The 24,347-nt window shown below is 36.8% G+C and overlaps 1 protein-coding gene and 1 non-coding gene across 5 annotated transcripts in view; both read left to right on the top strand.

Moving 5' to 3' along the window:
- LOC119987003 (lysine-specific demethylase 5A) overlaps nt 1-18,404 on the top strand; it is a 28,582-nt gene extending 10,178 nt beyond the window's left edge. For 3 of the 4 annotated variants that reach the window (XM_038831686.1, XM_038831687.1, XM_038831685.1), the window contains 28 exons: nt 688-849; nt 979-1,065; nt 1,766-1,948; nt 3,392-3,544; nt 3,638-3,829; nt 3,928-3,993; nt 4,150-4,245; nt 5,765-5,851; nt 5,948-6,064; nt 6,176-6,383; nt 6,990-7,054; nt 7,462-7,520; nt 7,616-7,747; nt 7,837-7,993; nt 8,073-8,408; nt 9,817-9,999; nt 10,146-10,207; nt 10,779-10,857; nt 13,613-13,762; nt 13,846-13,979; nt 14,283-14,403; nt 14,499-14,572; nt 15,430-15,574; nt 15,773-15,922; nt 16,599-16,694; nt 16,816-16,911; nt 16,987-17,177; nt 17,892-18,404. In XM_038831686.1, the coding sequence (XP_038687614.1) occupies nt 688-849; nt 979-1,065; nt 1,766-1,948; nt 3,392-3,544; nt 3,638-3,829; nt 3,928-3,993; nt 4,150-4,245; nt 5,765-5,851; nt 5,948-6,064; nt 6,176-6,383; nt 6,990-7,054; nt 7,462-7,520; nt 7,616-7,747; nt 7,837-7,993; nt 8,073-8,408; nt 9,817-9,999; nt 10,146-10,207; nt 10,779-10,857; nt 13,613-13,762; nt 13,846-13,979; nt 14,283-14,403; nt 14,499-14,572; nt 15,430-15,574; nt 15,773-15,922; nt 16,599-16,694; nt 16,816-16,911; nt 16,987-17,177; nt 17,892-18,138 (3,828 nt within the window). In that variant the 3' untranslated portion in view covers nt 18,139-18,404. The remainder of the gene's footprint in view (nt 1-687; nt 850-978; nt 1,066-1,765; nt 1,949-3,391; nt 3,545-3,637; nt 3,830-3,927; nt 3,994-4,149; nt 4,246-5,764; nt 5,852-5,947; nt 6,065-6,175; nt 6,384-6,989; nt 7,055-7,461; nt 7,521-7,615; nt 7,748-7,836; nt 7,994-8,072; nt 8,409-9,816; nt 10,000-10,145; nt 10,208-10,778; nt 10,858-13,612; nt 13,763-13,845; nt 13,980-14,282; nt 14,404-14,498; nt 14,573-15,429; nt 15,575-15,772; nt 15,923-16,598; nt 16,695-16,815; nt 16,912-16,986; nt 17,178-17,891) is intronic. The other variant, XM_038831688.1, reaches the window with a different exon arrangement.
- A 5,063-nt stretch (nt 18,405-23,467) lies between these two features.
- On the top strand, nt 23,468-23,573 carry LOC119987593. The gene has a single exon (XR_005465481.1). It is a non-coding gene; the product is annotated as a small nucleolar RNA R71 (small nucleolar RNA).
- The last annotated feature ends 774 nt before the right edge of the window (nt 23,574-24,347 follow it).

Below are 24,347 nucleotides of genomic sequence, written 5' to 3'. Positions count from 1 at the left end.
TAAATATAACAAATGATATTTAAGAGGGAATAGTGAAAAGTGTAGGGATTTATTGTTGAATTTTTCATCCCAATAAGTTTATATGAGCCTCTTGTAGTTTGCCGATAGTGGTGATTCATAATGAACGTGCTTACAAGATCTATTAAGGGTTAAGCCCTTTGGTGCATGTTATTTGCATATGATATTGTTTTAGTGTATGAAATCAAAGTGTGTCGGGAGCTTGTCAAAAATATAAACACGGAGGCAAACTCTGGATTTGTGGGGCTATAAACTAAGTAGGAACAAAACGGAATACATGCGATGCAAGGAGAGTAGAGAATGAAACTCGCTTTGTGTCATGGTTGGTCCCAAGCAATGACAAAGGAAGTGGGTTATGTTAGGTTCGCAGCTAGTATAAAACTTTGTCAAAACTACGAAACATGATACCAATAGAGAATTATTCCAACAACTTTCTCTTATGGATTCATGTTAAAGAAAGATATGCAATTCTGATGCACAAGGCTCTCGTAGTGGAGGCAGGTCCAGGAAGGGCAAGATGTATGCAATTGCAATATTATTTGTCCGCAACAAGTTTCCTGATTTTACACATTTGATATAATTGTTTACTTGTCTGCTTTCATACTTTTCGTTCTTCACTCAACAAGTTGTTTGTAGCATATGATAAATATCATTTATTCATTGTTTTAGCAGGGTGATCACGATAGCAAAGTTTTGCCACATCTTGAAGAAGAATTGCTAAGGATTTATACTAATGAGAAAACTTGGAGAGAACAACTTTGGAAAAGTGGCTTCGTCAGATCATCTTCCATGTCCCCACGGAAATATCCTGCATATCTTGGTACTGAAGAGGTAAATGGCACAATATAGGCACTTAATATTTTGTTTTGGTGTCTTGCAATTCAATTGTAGTTATCAATTTATCATGACTTCATGAGATGGCTTTTGGTTGTGATTAATGTTTCTTGGTGGCCGTTACAGGATCCAACATGCATTATATGCCAGCAGTATCTTTATCTTTCTGCTGTTGTCTGCCGCTGTAGGCCATCAGCTTTCATATGTTTGGAGGTAACATTAAGTCATTAACTTTAAATGACTGATTTTAAATTAGTCAGTATTCATTCCATGAGAATTTTATTAGCCTATTCATCTTCTCTTTGCTAGCAGTGAAAGCTTTAGAAAATTGTTATTGAAATGAGTACTTATCTGCATTTTAACTGTACTGTTCTATTTGTGTTGATCTGCAATGCTAATATTTATTGTAATTTGGTGTTAACAATGAAAGTATGCTATTTTTTTTATTATTTTGGGGGAAAATGGAGTATCTTTGCTTTAGATACTTGTTAAATTTAGTGTTGTCCTATTTTTATAATTTATGTTAGTAAATGATAAATTGATGTTGCCCTATTATATTGCATGTATTGGCACTTCTAGTTCTTTTATTTAAGTGTGCTGAAAAGGCTTAGGTATGTAACTATGGGTTCCATTAAAAAAATAAATTGTTGGGGTCTCTTCAGTAAGTGAAAGCGATCCAATCAGTGATTGGGAATGCTAACAGTAAGCTCTCATTAACTTTCTTTGTTGTTGGTCCTTTTTTTTTTTCCACTTCTGTAAGTATGGTTCATAATTGTGTGATTGGATGGTGGACTCCTATGTATTTATCCCTGGTAACCAGACCTGGTCAATCTCATCTTCTATATTTTAAATCTTGTGGGTGCTTTTGACATACATTTTTCCATGATTACTTACGACATTTACCTATATACAGCACTGGGAACACCTTTGCGAATGCAAATCCAGCAAACATCGTCTTCTTTATCGTCATTCGCTGGCAGAATTATATGATTTGTTGCTTCCTGTGGTTAAAAACTCTTCCGAGGAGAGACCACGGAGCAATAATTCACGTAGGCGAATCTCATTCTCCAGTGAGCTGTGTTTATTGAAGAAAAAGGTGTGTTCAAAATTAATTTTTGATAGTATTGGATAATATAAAATGATTGATTTATATTTATTGTTGGTAAATGATCTGTCGCATATGAGGTTCTTTCAAAGTGTTGGAACCCACATACCATGTTAAGTTTAATTACTTTGCCATTCAACCTAATAAGTTAACTTGGTGGGTTGGGGCATTTCACATCATTTATACTGCGTATTATGTTTTTCATATATATTTTGGATTGAGATAATAGCTTATGTCTGATTTGTTGGCTAGTGTTATTAGACTGTGAACTCTGAAAGTCATGCTTTGGCCTATGGAAATATGAATGGATGGCCCTTGCATGGTTATGACTTATGACTTATCTCAAGGAAATGCTAGTTGGTTATTGGTAGAACGGCTCATTGGTATTAGCAATTTCTTTCCAATTTTTACCTTTCACAGCATATGATACTTAATGGTTGCTAAACTTAAGGATGCAATGTAGTGCAATATAATATAAAATATTGTTTTGCCATCTTCCTTGCTCGCAGGCTGAAAGATACACAACTTATATTGAAATCATGGCTGGTGTTCTATTGATAGTTTTAGGGTATTGGCTGTGGTGTTAATATGTGTCGGCTTTCATATGATGCACGTTAATGTTCGTGATAAGTGGAGGTGGTTTATTTATCATTTTAAAAAAAGAAGTTAGATTGCTGCTTTATCTATCTCGGCTCTTTAATTTTAAAATTTGCTATTGTTCCTTTCCTTTTGAGGCAAAGATGTACTACCACTATCTGTGCCTTTGGGGTGGTTCAACGGTTGGCATTGCATGGTCATAGGGATCTGTTGTGGAAATGGTATTTCTACTTTGGTATTCCTACTTTGGTATTCCTTTTGAATGAAGCTTCTCTTTCTAGTCATATTCCTTGGATAGATTTTTCCTAGAACTTGGAAGATAGTTTTGGGCCTTAAATAAGTTCAAAATTTTCTTGAAAATTTGAAAGTTTATAGGAGTTCAGAATATGATGTGCAACCCTTGAAAACCGGAGAAGGTCCCCATTGTGATATCTTTCATATACTCATCTTTTTTGGAGGTACAGTGGTGTGCATCAGGAGGAAAGGAAACTAGTATTGCGATAGTGCTATTACACTTTTAGCAATTGTGACTTTGTGAGTGTTGGTTGAAACAAACTACAGTTCATATGAACATTGTTGGTTGAATGTTAATGGCCTATTCTTAGTTCTTATTGAATCTGTTTTGTTTATCGTGTTGTATGCGAACTAAATTTTATTTGTTATAATCTTTTAACTGAGGTTCTCTTGAAGCCAGAAGCCAACCACTACACGATCTTGATGTTTGTGATTTTATTTACTGACTACTGTGATGAGTTGGATATTACGTCATAAAATTAGGGTTGATTGTGAAAGGTACTTCATAATTATTAACTACTAAAGAATGTATAATGCATGTAGGTGAAAAGTGGCAATGTAACTTTTGGACAACTTGCTGAAAAATGGATTCTACGGTCCTGTAAGATCTCACAAAATCCATATTCTGCTGATGAATATGCTACTTTGCTGAAGGATGCTGAACAGTTTCTTTGGGCTGGCTACGAGATGGATCCGGTTCGCTTTGAGCTTTCCTTTGTTTCAGAGTTCTATTAATTCAATGTGCTCTTTGAATGTTGTCTAAAACAACTTTGTTTCGTTTGAATATAGATGCGGGAAGTGGTAAAGAATTTGATTGAAGCTCAAAATTGGGCAGAAGGCATAAGAGATTGTCTTTCTAAAATTGAGAAGTGGTCATGTCATCATGACAGTGATTTAGAGAGAGTGAAATTTGAATATGTTAATAAGTTGTTGCAGTTTGATCCCGTGCCATGTAATGAACCTGGACGCCTTAAGTTGAAGGTGGTTATTGTTTCCTACTTGGTTATAGCTTTTGCTATGCCTTTTCTCCCCTTGCATCGTACTAATTAGAACTCTTGCCTTTTCATTCATTCATACAGGACTGGGCACAAGATGCTAGGATGTTGATTCAGCAAGTTGATGACGCTCTGTCCACATCTTCAAATGTAAATCATTCCCAGTTCATATCATCGGGGCTTTACTTTATCTTGGATCTATAATTATGCTGTCAATCCACGTTTGTAATTTGATTGCTTATGCTTCTTTTCAGTGGTCTTTTACTGATATATATATATGTTTTAACCATTTTTGTTTTGCTTCAGCTCTCTGAGTTAGAAGCATTATGCGCCAGAGCTTGTAGTTTGCCAATCTATGTACAAGAAAGCGAGAAGTTGTCCCAGAAAATCAGTTCAGCAAAGGTATATTTCTGATTACACATCAAGTTTTCTTCCTCTCCTTTTTCTGTCATATGTGTGTGTGCATGCAAACTCCTGTGTTTATGTCTGTTTTGTTCTCTTCCTCCTAGTTTCTGTGGAGTTACAAACCCTTTTGTGTGCTGTCGCGTGTATATGCTATGTTTATGGTTGTGCTGTGCCTTTGTAGTAATAGTTCCATTTCAGTTCAAAATTATGTAGTAGGCATTCACGATTGGTTTTTTTGTACGTTTCTGATAGTTTAAACAAGTAGGGGCTTTTGAACACAACACTCCAGCAAGTGAGTTCTCTCCAAAGTCAATTGTAGAAGTAGAGTCAGGAGAAAAGCATAGGACAGAAGAGGGAACCCGAATTTGTAGGGTTTATCCAACCCAAGAACGTTTCTTTACTTGATTTCCTTGTTTGGATACTAAAAAAGTGGTGGCTAAAAACCATTTATAATAATCTAGCATTGCCGTAGACTGTAAGACTTTAGTACTCGTACTTAAGTGACTCGGACGACTTAATATTAAAAAGCTTAAAACAAGCATGAATAAACGATATTAGTATGCTTAAAACAAGCATGAACAAACGATATTAATCTAAAATAAATTAGTATTACTCCAGATCTTGGTCCTGCATCATTCTTTATGTATGCTCTGTGTGTGTGTGTGTGTGTGGTGTGAACTTTATTCATTGTACATGTTTTTTTCTGAGTCAAAAATTAGTGAGATTTAGAAGTAACTGACTCATCTGGACAAACATACCTTTGACTTAAACATTCAAAACTGAAACTTTTATCTGTTAAACTCTTGAACAATTTTTAAGATAGAATATATGTTTATGATCTTGTGTACTTCTTTCATCCTATTGAAGAATTTGACACTAGAAGCAAAACTACTGTCCTGAGTCCTGACACCTAAAACAGTGCATCAGACCAAAGGAAAAGTAAACCGGACTTCTAGAAGTTTTATTGTGACACTAAAGTCTGTATCTCCCTTAAATCATTATGTGACTGCCTTGAATCAGTAAGTACAAGCCAAGTTTTCTAACATGTCCATAATCAAGCATTTCTTTACAGCTTTATGTTTTTGCACCCACTGTGAAGGATACAATTGTCGAATATTTACAATAGTCCTTTTTAGATAGATCTTCATCAGTTGCCTTTGTTGATATAGGCTCATCAATGAGCTTCTTGTTTTCCCTGCAAAATATTTCCTTGACATGCTTTTGGTTCACTCCAAACATTGGACTTCCGCGTATTTTCACAAGTTGGAATAAAGAAATTATACTTCTCCTGTTGTTTCTCCTGGAAAAATACGTTAGGAGAAGATGTTCATTTTAGTTATCAGTTTTTTATGGTACTGCATTCGGACTTCTTCCATGTACTTTGAGAAAAGAGAGATTGTCGACTTCTTTTAGGATGAAAAACCTGATTTGCCAATCTAATCGAGTTTCCTCCGAATGACAATGTTTCTGTGCTTTTTCATTGTTGTTAATGGGATTTCATTTTGAGACACTGTAGGTCTGGATCGACAGCGTAAGAAAATATGTGGCTGATAAACGTCCTGCAGCAATTGCAGTTGATGTTCTTTACAAATTAAACTCAGAGGTGATATGAATTTCTTTATCCTCTACAATTGCTTTGTCATTCCTGCTGTCATATCTTGTGGTCTTGGTTTTGATTAGTGCTGATTTTGTTGAGTAGATGAAGGAGCTTGAAGTTAATCTTCCAGAAGCAGAAATGCTTTTGAATCTATTAAGGCAAGCTGAATTGTGTCGAGTTCGGTGCAACGAAATTCTAAATGGTCTTACTAGTCTGCAGGTGAGCTTTGCGGTTTCTTCTCTCTCTCACTCTCTCTCGTCTTTGACCTATGATTCTTGTAATTGAAGGTCATGTATACATATTTCTAACATTATAATTTGAGTTTAACAGAATGTTGAAGGGGTTCTCCAAGAATGGAATACTTTCACGATTAATATACCGGAATTGGCCCTTCTGAAGCAATACCACTTTGATGCTCTTTCATGGATTACTCGTGTTAATGATGTCTTAGAGAATGTTCATGAACGGAAGGATCAATGTAATGTAATTGATGAGTTGAACTGCATTCTTAAAGATGGGGCATATTTGAGAATTCAAGGTTTGTTCTTTTCTGAACTCTTATTGTGGTGTTTTTTAGTAGCAATCATTAATCTATCAGTAGTACGTTTTTTGAATGATAAGTGATAAGTATCATAAACAAAAGGCACAGTCATTATTGTAAAAAAATTGTATAGGCACCAAGGGATACAATTGTAGATGGTTTCAAAGAAGATGTTAAACTCCTCCAACTCCCAATGTATAACCTCCATTGTAAAAGTTACATTCTGACTAACTACCCCTTCCCCCATTTCATAGCTATCTTCCACCAAAACATCTCTTTATTTATAGCCATCCCAAAAATTGAATGGAATTGAACACTTGATGGATCCATCCTGTACTGTTTGTCACGCCGAAAGACCACTCTTTTCCCTTTGCCAACTGCAAAATGAACATAGGACAACCATTCCTCCCATTCTTGAAAAATTTGCTTCCAAAACCGAACCCATTGCAAATTTCTATTAGCCTTGGAAACCATTTCTCCCTGCTCCTTATTTTGCATCGATAATTTTCGTCCTCATAATATTGTCCTCCATCAGTTGAATTGTTTTCTGTAGTAAATATCTTTCTTTAAATCTCCCTGAATATATTTTCTTTTCTCCGACAGTTGATAAGTTGCCTCTTGTGGAGGCTGAGTTGAAGAAGGCTTGTTGCAGACAGAAGGCATTGAAGGTAAAAGAGACAGCATATTTTTCTTTCCAGCTTCTGTCCAGTGCTTAGTATTTTGTTGCCACTTAATATAACCCTTCAGCTTCCTTCACCCACCTCCAAGAAAGGGAAAGCTTTTAAAGTCCAATGTTTTCTTATAGCTGGACATGAATGCTTCATTTAGTTAATGATTGCTATTCATAAAAGTTAAACAACACCCGTGCACAAAGCTCCCGCAATGAGTGGAGTCGGGGACGGATAAGATGTACGCAAACCTGACCCCCACTTGAATTGTGGAGAGACTGTTTGAATTGGACCTTTGACCTCTAGGTTGCATCCTACAACTCTACCATTGGGCCACATGTTCACCTATAATGATTGCTATTCATCAAATGAAGATTAGTTTCACCATCAAATGTTATTTAATACAGGCTCGTGAAATCAAAGGGCCTTTGGAATCAATGCAGCAGCTGATGATGGAGGCTGTCGTGTATGCTTTCTTGCTTGATGCCTCTCAGTCTGACATTTCTGTTCTTTTACTTTTATTTCAATTATTTTCTCAAGTCTTGCACACGACTTTTTCAGCTTACACATTGAGGGAGAGCAATTATTTGTTGATATGTCGATGATTCTTGAGAAGGCTCTACATTGGGAACAAAGAGCAACAGGAATTCTTGCACACGGGGCTCAGATGTCTGACTTTGAGGATGCTATAAGGTTCTGGCTGTTTTTCTCTCATTATCTTCACATGACTTTTATTGTTTATCTTCTTTTACCAGAAATAATCGTTGAGTTTACATCTTTAGGAATTCGGAAGATATATGGGTAGTCCTCCCTTCTCTGGATGATGTCCAAGATGCAGTATCACTGGCAAAGTCTTGGTTAGAGAATTCTAAACCATTTTTTGGTTCTGCCTTTTCTGGGATTCCTACCCATTCTTTGCCGAAGATCGATAGTCTCAAGGTTTGTCATGTCTCTCCATGTTGCTTTTTTTTTCCTTGAAAATGGAGCACGTTTATGCTGAAATGCTCAACTCTTGCAGGAGTTGGTTTCTCAGTCTTTCTTACTGAAGATATCTTTTGAAGAACCGAAATTACTTGAAAGAGTATTAAAGAATTGTGAGCAATGGGAGAATGACGCCTGCTCTATACTTCTTGAGGCAGATTGCCTGTTTGATCTAAGTGATATTGGCAGTGAAATAAGCAATGGTCTTCGTTCGAAAATTGAATGTTTGATTACTAAATTGGAAACCATTACAAAAGCTGGATTATCTCTTGGTCTTGACTTTCCTCAGATTCCTAAACTCCAAAATGCTTGTTCAATGCTGCAATATTGCAGTACAACCCTTTCTTTCTGTTCTGTCGTTCCTTCTCTCAAGGTGAGAATTTTATTCCTTTTTTAAATTGTTGCCAGTGGTGCTTACATGTAAGACCTTTCCGTAGGACCTCAACAGTTATATTTCTTTCTCTGGGTTTATTGAAGATTGAATTCCTGTTCTGAGGATTCAAGATGGTAAAAAGGTTCAGGATTTGTGTTGTTATAATTATTGAGAAAAACTTGGCAGTGAAATTGGAAATTTTGGGGCATTTTTTATGTTCTAGAGATTCAGGATCTGATGATTCACAACTAGGGCTGAATATCTTGTTGCAAGGTTGGATTTCGCAAAGTGAGATTTTTTAGGGTTTGCACATGTACCTATAGTTGAATGTGCTGGAGTTAGTAGGCAACTTTTGGAAAGTTAGAGAAAAGGTGGAATCTTGGACGTCAAATATAGTGTGCCCTGAACGTCAGAACTAAGGATTGACCATATGGCGCGATTTTGTGTCATATTGAGCTGGAAATGCTTTCAAAATTACAGCTTATTGAAATACAAATTTATGTAAATGTATGTTCATGCATGTTATCCTATTCTGTTAGTATGAAAAAGGATTTCCTGCAGTTATTGTTTGGTGCACTTGCCTGCGATTCTGTTTAAAATTGCGTCATTTGAAAGAGCACATCTCGATGAATTTCTTGAGAAAAAAAGCAACAAATGATGTCAGATGATTGAGTGAAAGGCTAGATCTTGGCTGTAGGATGTCCAAGTGTAGGCAATTGCACCAGCCACTAGTTGTAGGGGATATTCATCTTTGATTATTTTGATTACGATCTGGAGATGAATAAGATTGACTTGGCCAGGGTTTGACGTAACATTAAAACTGATGAAATAACTATATCATAGATATGTATGGGGTGCCAAGTTCTGATGAACTTGGAAATTATTGAAAATTCCCCAATCAGTCAGATGAAAGTTAACTTAAACAACATTAAGTCACTAATAATACATCCTAATAAATGTAAATGTAACAGAATATTAACTAAATAAGCTCCTTTGAGGTGTAATGAGGGTTATTTAATATTTAGACCATAATTGCAGAATTTTTTTGATCAAGTTTTTTTTCCTTGAACTTCTTATGTTTTGGATCATCATTCTTTGTTGGAACCTGCACAAAGTATTGGCCCCTATTTTGATCTTTAGAAATATGGTTATTGCAGGACTGGCTTCAACATTGATTCTAACTTAATTGCTGCTAATAAGGAGCCCTTAATGTTGTATTCAGTGAATAGAAGCTTTTCTGCATATGGAGTTATATTTACGTTTGGATGTTGCTTTTTCTGTGCTATTCCTTGTTGGATTTGCTTTTGCATGGTGTCCTTTCGTATCTTATTTCTTTTCTTTTTCTTTTATTTATTTATTTTTTTCTTCCTGAAAAATTTTCTGAACAATTTTCTATGCTATCATGCAGGAAGTAGAGAATTTGTTGGAGGCTGTGGAAAAGTTTTCTGTTAAATGGTCTGCTTGTTCTCTTTGGGTTATATTAGTTAATGGTGTGAAATGGCTCAAGAAAGCCTCAGAGGTAGTTTCCTTCTCAAGCAATTTCAGAAAATGCAAGATGAGTGAAGCCCAAGAACTTCTTGCTGAATCGCAGGTGTTTAGATTTTATGTTTGCTTTTTTGCTTTGCTTTCGTTACTTTTGAGAAGTTAAATGTTCGCTATTTATGGTGAATATTTATCATCAATAGTTGATTATATAGATAGTTATGTAGACATTATGCTAGTATCTTCTACATGCAGAGCATAAGCATATCCTTCCCAATGTTGGTTGGTTTACTTGTCAAAGCCATTGAAGAGCACAAGTGAGTTTTCTGATTCTGTAAAATGGTTAATATCTAATGTTCTCTATTTATTAGATTTCATTATGCTAATTCATGGTGGAATAAAATATACTTTTGAAGGTCTATTCAATCATTGCTGTATAATAAAAATTCATAGCTCTTATACATGAAATGCCTTCAGTATTTGTACATCTGGCTACAGTTAGCACCTAACATTGCCTTTTGATTTCAGTATGGTCTTCTCATTTATGTTTGAATTTTCCATTTAAGATGAAACACACTTGCCCATTTGATTTCGCATTAATTTTGGAGATCCGCTGAATCGTTGTTGTATTATTTTATGAAGCAAGTGAGAAATACAAAGTTTAACTCTTGCAGATGAAGTGACTTTTGCAGCCATATATCTGGCTACAGCTTGCTCAATACCTTTGTGTAGAATATTGTATTTAAATGCCATTACAGTCTTCTCATTTATGTTTTGTGTTTCCCATTTACGGTAATTTTCTGTTGTGGTACTTTGCATATGGCTAACACCATTTATCATCGTCATTGTAATTTTTTGTTTTATTAAATTTAATGTCAACTATTTTAGGCTATGGCAAGAACAAGTGAATCAATTCTTTAGTTTGGAATCTCAGGAGAGGTCTTGGCCTCAGATATTACAGCTCAAGGTATGCCACATTTTTGCACTCAAAAGTTTTTGTTATCTTGTTCATTTGTAATAAATCATGTGCAGACTTTTCCTTTATATGTACAGACTTGGAATCTCATAATTTATTTAATTCTTTACGTTGATAGTGTAAAACCCCATACTATTTGATACAAAGGCTTTGGTGAAGATGATGATAGTGTAAAAATGGAGTTTTTAATTTGGAGTGAGGAATCTTGAAGCTTTAATCCCTTAACTCTTTTATCAACAGTGATGGGAATATTTTCAATAAAAGAAAAAAGAAAACAGTGATGCGAAGTTGTCCTGCTAGTTTTCTTGATTAGGGACTTCACAAATTACTGTCAATGATTTGAAAATGGAGAAATAAATGAATGTCTTTGAATGAATGTCCAATCTTAATTCTGACATTCCTATGTTTTGTTGTAAATAACAATTTGGGGGTGTACCAATTATATCTACTATTAATAACTGTATTTCTGGCCTCATACTTTTGGCATTAATAGAACGGCAAAAATGTACTTTTCGTCCCTTAACTATGGGCGAGGTTTCATTTTCGTCCTTTTCCCTTTTTTGTACCATTTTCGTGTCCGACCTTTTGCCAGGTACCCCTTTAGTCCTTCTAGTGAGATTGACGTCTGAAAAATCTGACGTGGCACCTATGTGGCTAATCGGACTTTGCTAACAGGGCAACCGATACCAAAATTGAACGATATGTCCCTAATGTATTAAATTGTGAGACATTTAGTCCCCGATTTTTACATGAGAATCGACAAATTGTCCCTGTAAACACAGCATTTTTCAGAAGGCAAAATAACTAAATCCACTACCACCATAACACATTCAGTTCAATACAAATATTATCCATAAAGTCTTACATTACAACACAAAGCCAGCTGCTTCAAACATAAACAACATCCAATGCAAACCATAACAAAATCCAATACAAACCACAAAAACAGTCTAGTAGAAACATAGATAAGCTCCAAGGAAAACCAAGTAAGCAAAGTCCTCACTTGTTCATAATGACAGAAGTAATACAGGACATGGGATGAACTTTGCTACATCTATATGCTTAGAATGGATTGCTTCCATGCTTAAGACCACTTTCCCCAAGCAGCTCTAACAACTTGGATTCTTGAAACCCACCTGTACATATAAACACATAATGTACACATGCATTATTTAGCAACTAGACATCAAGATATCTATAAGCTTATCTGAACAAAGAACTCTATAAATGTAGACAAAAATTGCAGTCTCTTCACTAGCGTAAATTCACTTTAGTGTTAATTTGTATAAGACAGATGCACTTTTTGATTCATGGACACATACTCCTCTTTTACTAGTTGCATACAATCATTGAAATCCTTAGCCAAACAGCAGGTGGGGCACCAAATTGCATTGAAGAGAATTTGAAGGGATTCGTCCCAAATTGCACATTGAAGAGAATTCGAAGGGATTTGTGCCAAACAGAAGGGATTCATCCCAAATCTCACATTGTAGAGAATTTGAAGGGATTTGTCCCAAATTGCACAAATCTCCTCCGTGATCCACCCAAATCTATGCAGATAAAACCATAAATCTTGCTGGGCATAGATAGAGCCAATTTATAGAAATCGAAGCACCGAAAATAACGAAAGTCGCAAACAGCGCAAAAATGAAACAGAGAGAACGAGAGGGGAGAGAGAGAGAGAGTTACAAGATGAACGTGGGCTTTGATATGCTTGACAAGATTCTTCGCTAGATCGTGGCGATGATGCCTCCTTATGTAACTCTCTGAGGTGCTCTATGGGGAGACATGTATGCTACGAGGGAACAATCAAAGCTCTCTCGTTGAGATGGTTTCTGCAATATGCCCTACGGAGAAGACGGAGACCAGCTGCGGGAGAATGAAGATGAGGTAATTAGGGGATTAGGGTTTTTTCATTCAATTCATTAGTCACATGGATAGTTGTCTTCTGTGGACTCTGACATATCATTCCCACATGTACAAATTTAGTCAACTCAGATGCCACATCAGACTTTCCGTCGCCGGATCTATTTCAGGGACAACTGGGTTATCTCCCAATAGTTGAGACATAAAATGGGACAAGAAAGGAAAGGAAAATGAAACTACGCCTATAGTTGAGGGATGAAAAGTACATTTTTGCCTTAATAGAATTGTTGTTATCTTTCTCTTCTGCAAGTTTTGGCAGAAGAAAACTTTGGGCATGTGTCGTTAACTGCATGAGATGCCCAAGTTCATATGCATTTTGTGATCAGATACTCATCACATCCGTTTCCCTTGTATGCAGTGGAAAACTTTTACGTGTTGGTAAATCAAATTAAATTATCTAAAGTTTCTCATTTATATATTTGATGCTAGCAAGGTCTAAACCTGCTGTTCTTGCCCTTCCCAATTAGTAGTGGCGCGTATTAGTATTTATGGGGCTTTTGTCTTTTTTGTGCTTCATCAACTTCTTGCTTAGGCGGGAAGTTCTGTTTCCTGTATATTTCCATGGGCTTAAGTTCTCTCCCACCTCTATATGTCGTCTTTTAGTTGTCATTGCAATGTACTTGATGTCGTGGCTTAAAAGATTATGTACATTTGCTATGGGTTCAGAGTGCTTTTTGTTAAACTGGTGCTTTCGCACAACAAGCTGCTGTTGTATTTCAAAAGCCTATAGCAAAACATTGCTTCCTTCTCGATTTAAGTTATTTCAAGTATATTCTTGACTTAATTTCTTGCTCACTTAGTTCCACTTTGTTAAATTTAGGAACTTGGTAAGGCTGCCGCCTTTAATTGTTCAGAGCTAGATATGATTTTATCTGAAGTAGAAAAGGTTGAGAAGTGGAAGCGACGCTGCCTGGCCATCTTAGGACCGTCTGTTGATGACATGAATGTATTACTTGGAGCTCTGCAAAAGGTTTTGATCGGATAATCATGTTCAATTTTCTTCCACTAGATGGATATGTAGTTACAATACACCAGTAACTTTTATTCATGCAGATACAACAGTCCATGGAAAGATCTTTGTACATATATGACAAGTTGCGGGAGTGGACAGCAAGAAAGATATGCTTTTGTTATCCTTGTTATCAAGGGGATCAGGAATATCTAACTTGTTCTTCATGTGAGGACTGGTAAAGATCCATTACTATGTTACGTTTATTGGTACTTCTTCAATGCACGTCTTAAGGTCCTAATATTGCTATGAGACTTGACGCTAATGATTAGAAATTGTGGACTGATATTTTCATAGAAATGACCTGTAATTGTTTTAGCTTGTTTTGGAGGATTTATGCTATGAATTATGAAGCTTGACGTGTAATTAGTTTTATTGCCCATAGCTATTACCCATGGTTTGCATATAATCACTTTTGTTCAATTTATATGATTTGGTGTATAGATGTTTAATTCCCTCCCCACTCTTCGATTATGGACAGCTATCATTTGCATTGCCTGGAGTCAACTTCAATTGATGCTGACTGCGCAGAGGTATATAAATGTACGTATTGTCAGGTTTTAGAGGGTGGATCAACATTTCAAAGTGGAGGCAGTCCTTTGGTATGTATTTGTTCTCAAGTTTTGTGTTGATTTAGGAGTTTCTTTTTCCAGTGGACCTTGTTTACATTTCTCAATTTCTTCAATGCTTCATGCAGAGATTCAAAGGGAGGCGTCCCGAGCTGAAAGTTCTTATTCAGCTCATATCTGATGCTGAAAGTTTCTGCATTAGGTAATACGCTGCATTAGTGATGCAAATTTCTTCTCTATAGTTAGCACCGTTACTAAAGTCTTAGTTGAACTTGTCACTATTTTAATTATTTTATTTGTTTTTGGCTTGCATTAGTTGACCGGGTCTACGAATCTATTCTAACTATCAACAAATTCCTAGAATTTTAGGCTGAATGGGAATAAAATCACAATTGTTTCATGAATTCAACACATTTGATAGTGAGATTCACTCTATTATTTCATTTCCTGTCTTTTAGGCTCCTTGTGGAATCCTTTGCTACAAACTTATTTTGAACTGTAGCAAACTAAAACTTACAATGCCTATGACATAAAACTGCCAAACAAAGCTCAGCATGTAAAAGGTGGTAATAATGACAGTCTTCTTTTAAAAAGAGAAACCACCACAAAGGGGCAAAGCAACCTGATAATGATTGGGTCAAACATTTAGAAGGGTGCCATCAAGCATCAGTAAGAAATTTCCTTCAATTATATTTTCCATAACGCTTTGCAAGGTCCTGAAAACTTTGCTATAATGATAAGCATACATGCCGCTATTTATTCATCTTCCTCCAAGTACAATTGAAACTTTACTTGTTTGAACAGTAAGAGCTTTGGGGGGAGGGTGTTTCCCACTTTTGTTTCTGCTTCAAATGGGAAATAGCTTGATTTCTATTTGCATCTTTGGACTCAGATCTATTCTAATTAATAAAATCCCTTCAAGAATTTATAATTGACAACAAGCAAGGTTTTTCTTTGAGGGTTATTAACACTTACAAGTTTTCTTGTTCTTATTTTTATCCTCTTCGTGTTCTTGTTCTGAGAGAATCAACTATTATTGTATGACTCCTGTTTTCTTAGGATTGAAGAAAGAGATATGCTGCAACAACTCATGGATCAAGCTCTTTTATTAAAAAGTTTTTTGGCAGAAATAATTTCTTTTGCATCTTCTTATCGGGATAAAAATCTTAGCATTATTCGTAAAAAGCTAAGTATTGCTTTTAAGGTACTTATTTTCTAGCCCTGAATCATTTGCTGACAATTCATTTATTTACGATTTTTTTTTCCCTTAATCTTGGAGGACTAATGTTTTTCATGGCATGATTAGTCTTTGCTCTGTTGTGTTTAAATATTTTAAAAGGCTGAAAAGATGTTGCTGTGGATAGGTAAAGTCTTCCTGATTTGAAATTGTTTCTCTTTGCAGGCCATCGAAATGGCTGGTGTGTATGATCATCAGGACCATTGTGACCTTCAGATGGCCTTGGCAAGAAATTCATGGAGACTCAGAGTTAATAGATTACTGGAGGGTATAGAAAAGCCCACAATCAAACAGATTCAGCAGCATTTGAAAGAGGTATGTGCTGGTAGTGTGTGCTAGGACGTAAACTGTTCCACAACTCAAAATGGAATTCTTTTGTTGAAGTTTTCCGGAACTTGCCAATAGAAGCTTCATCATTATGACATCAAAATCTTGTGAAAACAGAAGTGTGTATAACTTACACTAGATTCTTGAAGTACTCAATTAAGATCAATAAAATGGGAACCAGTTTCTTGACTACCTTGATTCCATGCCTATTTTAGCTTTGTAATTGCATTGCCTGCCTTAAAATTGGGAAGGGAAGGAGAGGGTTAGTAATTACTTTTAACATTTTAAACTGGAATAAATGAATGTTTACTTTGAGTCCTAGTGTGCACAAGTGCGTTGTGCCTTAATATGTTAAGACCATTAGCTACAAGCAGTAGTTTGAAGTTGATTTTGTTTTTTTTCCATTCCACAAAAAAAAATGTGATAGTTCTGGATAGATCATTCTTGAAGTTCTTTTCCATTTGTAATATGAAGCAATAACCTTCATAATTCATATTGCAGCCCCTCTTGCTGATTTCTCTTTCGTAAACATTTCCTATGTATTCAGCTAACTTCTTTGCTTTTATGTGCTTTTGGTCTGATGCGCTTGAAAATATAATCCACGAGCAATTTTTCTTTTCCCTGATTGTATAATGGGGGATTACTGTATAAAAATACTTGGCAGGGAGTGGCTATGAATATACCACCTGAAGACCACTTTAGGCAGAAACTTGTAGAGTTGGAGTGTATTGGTCTGTGGTGGGCAGACCGAGCTAAAAAGGTTCCGCACCTAATCTAAATCCCTCTCTCTCTCATTCTCTCTCTCCCCTCTCACCTCGTCTCAACAAAAAAGAAATTATGCTGGTCTGATTATCTGATACAAAACTAATTTCATTGTACAGGTTGCAAGAGACTCGGGGGCTCTTGTTCTAGATGAAGTTTTTGAGCTTATTACGGAAGTTGAGAATTTGCCTGTGCATTTAGACCGAGAATTAAAGGTGATAACTATTGTCATATTTGTGTGTCTGAATGGTTTATCATTTTCTTATTTGATGATAACTTTGTCTGTGCAGTGGCTAAGAGCTCGAACTATGCTTTACTGTATTTGTCGAAAACCTTATGATGAGATGACAATGATTGCCTGCGATCAGTGCAACGAGTGGTACCACATTGCATGTGTTAAGTTACATTCCCCACGAAAAGTTTACATTTGTGGTGCATGTAGGCCTCAGACAGGAGAATGTGTAATGTTGGATCATGAGAGGTGAGTCATTTGTTTAGAAACTTGTCTAGAAAGAACATCATTTTATTAAAATTATTTTCTGTTGGCTGAATTTGGTTCCACATTCTGCTTCTTTACGATTCTTGAACATATTTTTTCTGTTGGCACTTGGTAAGCTTTTCATTTAAAATGATTTTTGGGAGTGATTATTTGACGATGTATATTCCCTTTACTATATTGGCTAATGCTTTCCATTTGACATGGCTTTCCAAGAATGCAATAATTATATCCGAAACCCTAAACTGCAGATCATGCCTTACTAAATTGATAGATCTTTCACTGGTTTCCCATTCTATTGAAAGTAAACGATTAGAATCCATGAAGAAACCTTTGTTACCCCCTTATTTTTCCCGTTCTTGTATTTTTTTTGTTCTTCGTTTGTCTGCAAACTAGGGATTATTTGGTATTTCTGACACATTTTTGCTTTGTCCCCGTTTAACCCTTGCTATTGAGAATATTTTGAGTGCAGTCATTTTTGGTGCATATGCGCATATGATCATTTTTGTTGACTAGTATCCATGATTTGTGATCAAGTGTAAAGGCTAATTTAGTATGTATATTAGACGCTGGAAGTACATAATTGCTGTCTCATTGTTTTGCATGTCATGTCTTTTAACTTCCGTTGGTTTTTTATGCTCTACTTTTATATATAAGTTGTCTGCTTTTGCTAACTTCTTTTCTTTAATCTTTTGACAGATCAACCGACTCTATCTCTGTAGAGCCTAAAACACCCTCTCCACAGCACACGAAATCAAGGAAGAGAGCTAAAGGAGTCAAGTCCAGTCTAACACAAAAGATGATTGCAATTACAAATCACAGTAGCCCTTCTGGCTGTTCTAGTGGGATGGATCGTTTGTGGTGGCAGAATCGGAAGCCTTTTAGGAGGCTTGCTAAAAAACGTACTGATTTCGAGTGTCTTGTTCCATTCTATCATAGACAGTAATAGCTTTAAAAAATCATTATTTTTATTTTATTTAATTCATTCAATTGATTCTTAGCTTTCAGCAAAAAAACTTTAATCTCCTCTAATCAATAGCAGCCCAGCCGTCGCCTCCAGAACTCACCAGTGTCTGTATACTTAGTTTTGTAGCCTCCTTAGTTGTATCTGACTCGAGCAATTTTAGAATTTCATTTCTTTCATACACTCTAGAGATCCACTAATTTCGCATTGCAATACAAGTTCTTTGCCGGTTGGTGTTGTATTTCTTATTTGCCATTTCTTTACTGGTTTTTAGTTTTGTTGGTTGAATCTAGATGTAATCAGTCTGTGCAGCTCGAGGTTAACCAGATTGCAAGCTCAAGTGATTTGTAGTGTTAGTCTATTTTGTATTTCTAATAATATATTGTTGCAGGTCTGTCTTGTTGCTGATGAAAAAAGGTGGTGATTTTATCGGATGTCCCCGAAGGGACATGAAAAAGGTGATGATAAAGTTGTTGCATGTTGATCGCCAATTGCTCAGAAATTCCACTAGAGTTTTGATGCGTGCCACAAATGTAAACTCAGTTCTTAAGGACTACGTTCTTTTTTTCGAAGTAGTTCTCATCCGCTTCAACCGAGACCACTAGTTAGAGGGGTGGATTTGCACTGGAATTGGCAGCCAAATGGAGGGTTGAATGCAAATCGTTGCGTTTTTTAGGGTGAAGAGGGGGATGGAGAAGGATTTGATTTTTACTAAACTAATTAAAAAGAACAAAAACAAATCAAACACAAATATGAGATCAAGGATGGAAAGCACTAGGGTACTTAACTTCACCTCACCTATCCAATTCAATTCCCTTGATTCCTTAATCCCTAATTCATCTCTCAATAATGACAATCGATTTCCCAACCTATTCAATGTTCTATTCCTAGATACATCAAACGTATTTTCAATATAAATCCCTGTTATTCCTAACAATCGGATTAATATATCAAAAACCCATTACGAACTATGGAAATCATTTAGCGATTGCATAAGTCACAAACCTATATTCCTATGGTTCATGCATCCTATGTCATCTATGGCTTGAGGCAAACCCTAGATATCTCCTTCCGGTCTCAATCTAGGCAGCAAATCAATTGAATGATGGCCAAACACTCAAAAGCATTAATCACACCCATAGACAATCAAGAGAGAAAGAGAAATCAAGAAATAAGGAAATCAAGTTTATTGAATCTTCAAGGTTTGGTTACATTAAGACCCTAGTAGGAAATCTAGCCACTCATGGAAGCAAAATACATCATTAAACAAAGGAAATCAACCATAGAAACTAGGATAGAAAAGGAGAGAGGAAACCCCCTTGTAGATCCTCTTCTTCTCCAAGCTCCAAGGTGGCCTCCAAGCTCTCCAATGGAGGTAGCACGAAATCCAGCTCCCCAGCCTCCAAGCTTTTTTCCAAAACCCTATCTTATGTCCTTTTATACTTCTCCAAACTCTTATGTCGTTTCCAAAACAAGTTGGGGTCGTTTTGGCTTAGAAACACGTGAATTCGAGTCTTTTTTGCGAAACTGCGCAGTGCTGTGAATAGTACTCCGATCGATCGGGAATAGTCCGATCGATCGGAATACAATCTGTCTCGATGATATTTTTAGATTTTTTGGCAGGTCCGATCGATCGGGAATATGGTCGATCGATCGGAAATCAGTACTAGGCTCCAAATCTTCATTTTGCACTTTTTTCCTCCCTTTCTTGCCTTGACTCTTATAATATGCAAATATAGCTTTCTTAGGCAATATTAACTCTTAATCAACTCAAAATGCAATGAACTTATGTGTAAAGGATGCACAAATGTATGTATATATTTGACACATCAAACACCCCCACACTTAACCTTTGCTCGTCCTCGAGCAAGTTGAGAATGAATAAAGGAGGGAAAGAGTATTTTCTGTTAAGCTCAAATGAAAAATAAAACAACAAAGACCTACTCCAAATAAGCAACTAATCTATGCCACTTTCGTAGGGCTCACGATGACACTTAGCATGTGTCACAAGCCTTTAAACCCCTAGGTGCCCCTAGTAGGAGGAGTTGTGTCTCCTGAGGGTTTACCAGAATGATACCCACAAACATTAAACAACTTCAATGCCAAAATTCATGCCATCAACAAGAGTATAAAATGAACTCACAATTGCAACCCTATCCACACTAACAAACCAAACATTAGGGCATTCAAATCAATAAAAGCATTCCTTCAAGAATCTTATCTCATCCACTTTGCTTATAAATTCAAGAAATGATGCACATAATGGATTTCACTTGATATTTGGCTTCAAAGTGACATAAACAATGGCCATGAAGTCTTCCAAGAACAATAAGAATCAAAAAGCAAATACAAAGAGCATTTATTCAAACTTCATTCTTATTCACATTTTTTCTTTCCTTTTCTTCTCAAAGGTGACTTGTGCAATGTTCAACCTCCTTAAGCTTTCTAAATGACCCATGTAACGAGCTTTCGACCAATGACTCCCAATCCAGTTGGCTTAGGGCACTAGGTGTTAAGACACCCCAACGGATCTAATTACCCGAGTCAAAAAGGCTACGAGGTTAAACTAGTCACCAAGGTACTCTAACATTCATTTCCTACCTTTTACGCGAAACTCATTGCTTGCTAGGCAAGAGGCCCGGTTACTCAGCAGAAAACTTATGAAAGAAATCATTTATTCACAAACACAAAATATTTTTTTTTTCTATTTTCTATATATATATATATATATATCTATATTTTTTTTTTATTGCTCAAGTAATGCTACTTAGAATCATATTGATCTCAAACAACCACAAATGCCAAAGTCAAGTCATATTTCATACCCCACAATCAAGTGTTCCATATTCACAAAAGCACAATGGACAAAACAATTTTCAAGATAGGAAAACTCAATTGGAAAGAATGTCCATAGCAAGATCCATCAATGCTTCAAGGATCACAAAATTCATCCAAATACACTCAAGAATGGCATGACATAAGGCATTTGAAGTCAAAAATTTTATTATTTAACAATAACTAGAAACCTAAATTCCCACCCCCACACTTAAAATATGCAATGTCCTCAATGCATGGAATAGGTGAAAATAAAACTAAAAAGATAGGGATAGAACAATAAAACCTGGGTTGCCTCCCAAAAGCGCTTGGTTTAAAGTCTTCAGCCCGACTTCCCTTTTGGATTCAACCGAGATCCTTGAGAGTTGTGGTGTAGACTCCCCTTGATGGCTTCCTAGGATTAACATTGGATTGCTTAGGTTCCATGCAAGGAGAATAAGCTTTCATCACCACCATTTCCTTAGGATAGACATTTTTCTTCATTTTCTTGGTCTTCCTCTTCTTCTTCTTTTTCTTGCTCTTCTTTTTCTTCTCCTTGGGATCTTCAATTTGAGGCTTTTGAACTTCAATTGCAGCTTGGGAGGCTGTCTTAGGAACTTCATGCTCAACCTTGGAATTTTTGCCTAAAAGAACTTCCACCGGAATATATGGAACTTCCTTCTCAAGAGTGTCGGGGATGATCATGTCAATATGCTCTACTTGGAGGCATTGTTGAGAAATCTCCTCTTGCCTCCTAGTTCCAAACACTTTAAAAGTGATTTGGTCACCTCCCGCACCTCTCAAAGTAAGCTTCCCTTTTTCAACATCTATCAAAGCTCTCCCGGTGCTCAAGAATGGTCTTCCCAAGATTATAGGAGTAGTGGGGTTGGCCTCCATATCCAAAATAAGAAAATCAACCGGGAACATAAGATCACCCACCTTCACTAAGACATCCTCTACCATGCCAATAGGATACTTGATAGATCGATCCGCCATTTGCAAAGACACTGTGGTTGGACTAATCTCCTTCATCCCAATTTGCTTAGCAACGGACAATGGCATCAAATTGATGCTAGCTCCAAGATCACATAAAGATCTTTCAATCAAGGTGCTTCCAATGGTGCACGGAATTGTGAAACTTCCCGGATCATCTTGCTTAATTGGGAGCTTCCTTTGCACAATGGCACTACACTCTTCGGTTAATTGTATCTTTTCATGCTCCTTCAATCTCCGTTTCTTGGATAAAATCTCCTTCATGAATTTGGCATAGCAAGGAATTTGCTCTAAAGCTTCGGCAAAGGGGATGTTCACTTGAAGCTTCTTGAATACCTCCAAAAATTTAGAGAATTGATCATCATTCTTCTTAGTGCTCTTCAATCTTTGAGGAAATGGAATTGGAGGCACATAAGGTTTGACTGGAGGTGCAGGAAGAGAACTATCGGGCCAATCCAATTCCATAGCATACCGATTCTGCATATCTTTCTCATTTCTGCATTTTTCATCATGTACTGCAGTTGGCCGATCGATCGGGATGGGGTCCGATCGATCGGAAATAGCCCCTGAACACTTTTCAGCTTCTTTTTCCCTGGTTCTGCTGCACTCCCCCTTTTCCTGCAAAATTTTTGCCTTTTCGACATCAAGATCAGCAGCATTTTGAGCTACCTTACCAGTCCGAAGAGTGATTGCCATGCATTGCTCTTTATCCTTCCCTCTTGGATTCAATTCCGGTTGGCTTGGCAAGATACCTCTTTCTCTAGATGACAAATTGTTAGCTATTTGCCCCAATTGTACCTCAAGATTCCGGATGGAAGTTCCATAGCTTTGCATCAAAGTTGCTTGAGCTTGTAGAGTGGCATCGGTTTTACTCATGTATTGCTCCGTCCTTGTCATAAATTGGGAGGTATGTGTTGTAAGCATATCAAGACCTCCCGCAAGCTTTGAGAACATCTCATCAATATCCCTCTTCTTCTCTTGGGGCTGCACTAGATGTTGAGGATTTTGCACATTTTGAGTATTGCTCCAAGAGAAGTTGGGGTGATTCCTAAATCCCGGATTGTAGAAGTTGGAATAAGGATCTTTGCCGGGTTGATTGAAATTACCTCCACCAATGGCATTCACTTGCTCACTAGGATTAGATGAAGAAGCAATAAAACATTCCCCCGTAGGATGGCGTCCACAACAATAAGCACAAGACATATGAGAAGGTGTGCTTTGCATAGCATGTACTTCTTGAGCTTGATTTAGTGTCAATGCATCAATCTTCCTTGCCATGATATTCAAGGTAGACATAACCTCATCATCTCTAAAGCTTCCTCCTTGCTTTGGATTCCCCCTCACCGAGGACCAAGAGTTAGTGGTCTTGGCCACTTTATCAAGTAATTCCCTAGCCTCCTCTTGATTTTTGGTCATAAAAGAACCTCCCGCAGCCGCATCAATAATCTCCTTAGTATGCATGCACAACCCATTATAGAAAGCTTGGTACACCACCCATTCCGGAAGACCATGATTTGGGCAACTTCGAATAATTCCTTTAAAGCGCTCCCAAGCCTCATAAAATGATTCAAAATCCTTTTGGGCAAAGGACATGATATCCGCCCTAATTTGCATCGCCTTGCCCGGAGGAAAGAATTTTGTCAAGAATTGCTCCGCCATCTCATCCCAAGTGGTGATAGAATTGGGAGGCAAGGACATTAACCATCCCTTAGCCTTATCCCTCAAAGAAAATGGGAATAACCTCAACAAGATAGCATCTTTAGAAGCTCCGTTAATCCCAAAAGTAGTGCACATATGTAAGAAAGAGCGAAGATGGATATTGGGCTCTTCATTAGGAAGACCATAGAAAACAACCGAATTTGAGATAATGTTGATGATAGCCGGCTTGATCTCAAAATTAGTAGCATTGATAGGAGGATAGCAGATGCTTGAAGGATTTGTGTCCCAAGTAGGCCTAGCACAATCCTCAAGAGAGCGAGGGTCAAATTGCCTAGGAGGGCCTTCAACTTCATCACCACCATTTCCTCCATTAGCACCTCCACCATTACCATTGCCAACATTCACATTTAAAGCTCCACCAAGATCACCAACATTCCCCCTTCCTTGATTGTCTCCAATGTCTTCCATTTGATTATTAATAAGCTCCCGTCTAAGATTGTGAAGAGTTCTTTCAATCTCCAAATCAATAGCAATTAATTCTGGATTAGAAGAACGTGTTCCCAAGCTCATACAAGAGAAAGAATTTCTGCAGAAAAATAAAAAAAACCAATTAACACAATTTAAAACCTAAATTGACACAAAAAACAATTGCCTCAATCCCCGGCAACGGCGCCAAAAACTTGATATGGATTTAATTGCAAGCGCACAAATCGCACAAGTAATAT

Source organism: Tripterygium wilfordii, chromosome 20 (assembly GCF_013401445.1).
Source record: "Tripterygium wilfordii isolate XIE 37 chromosome 20, ASM1340144v1, whole genome shotgun sequence".
NCBI classification, from domain to species: domain Eukaryota; kingdom Viridiplantae; phylum Streptophyta; class Magnoliopsida; order Celastrales; family Celastraceae; genus Tripterygium; species Tripterygium wilfordii.
This window is presented reverse-complemented; position numbering and strand designations above follow the sequence as displayed.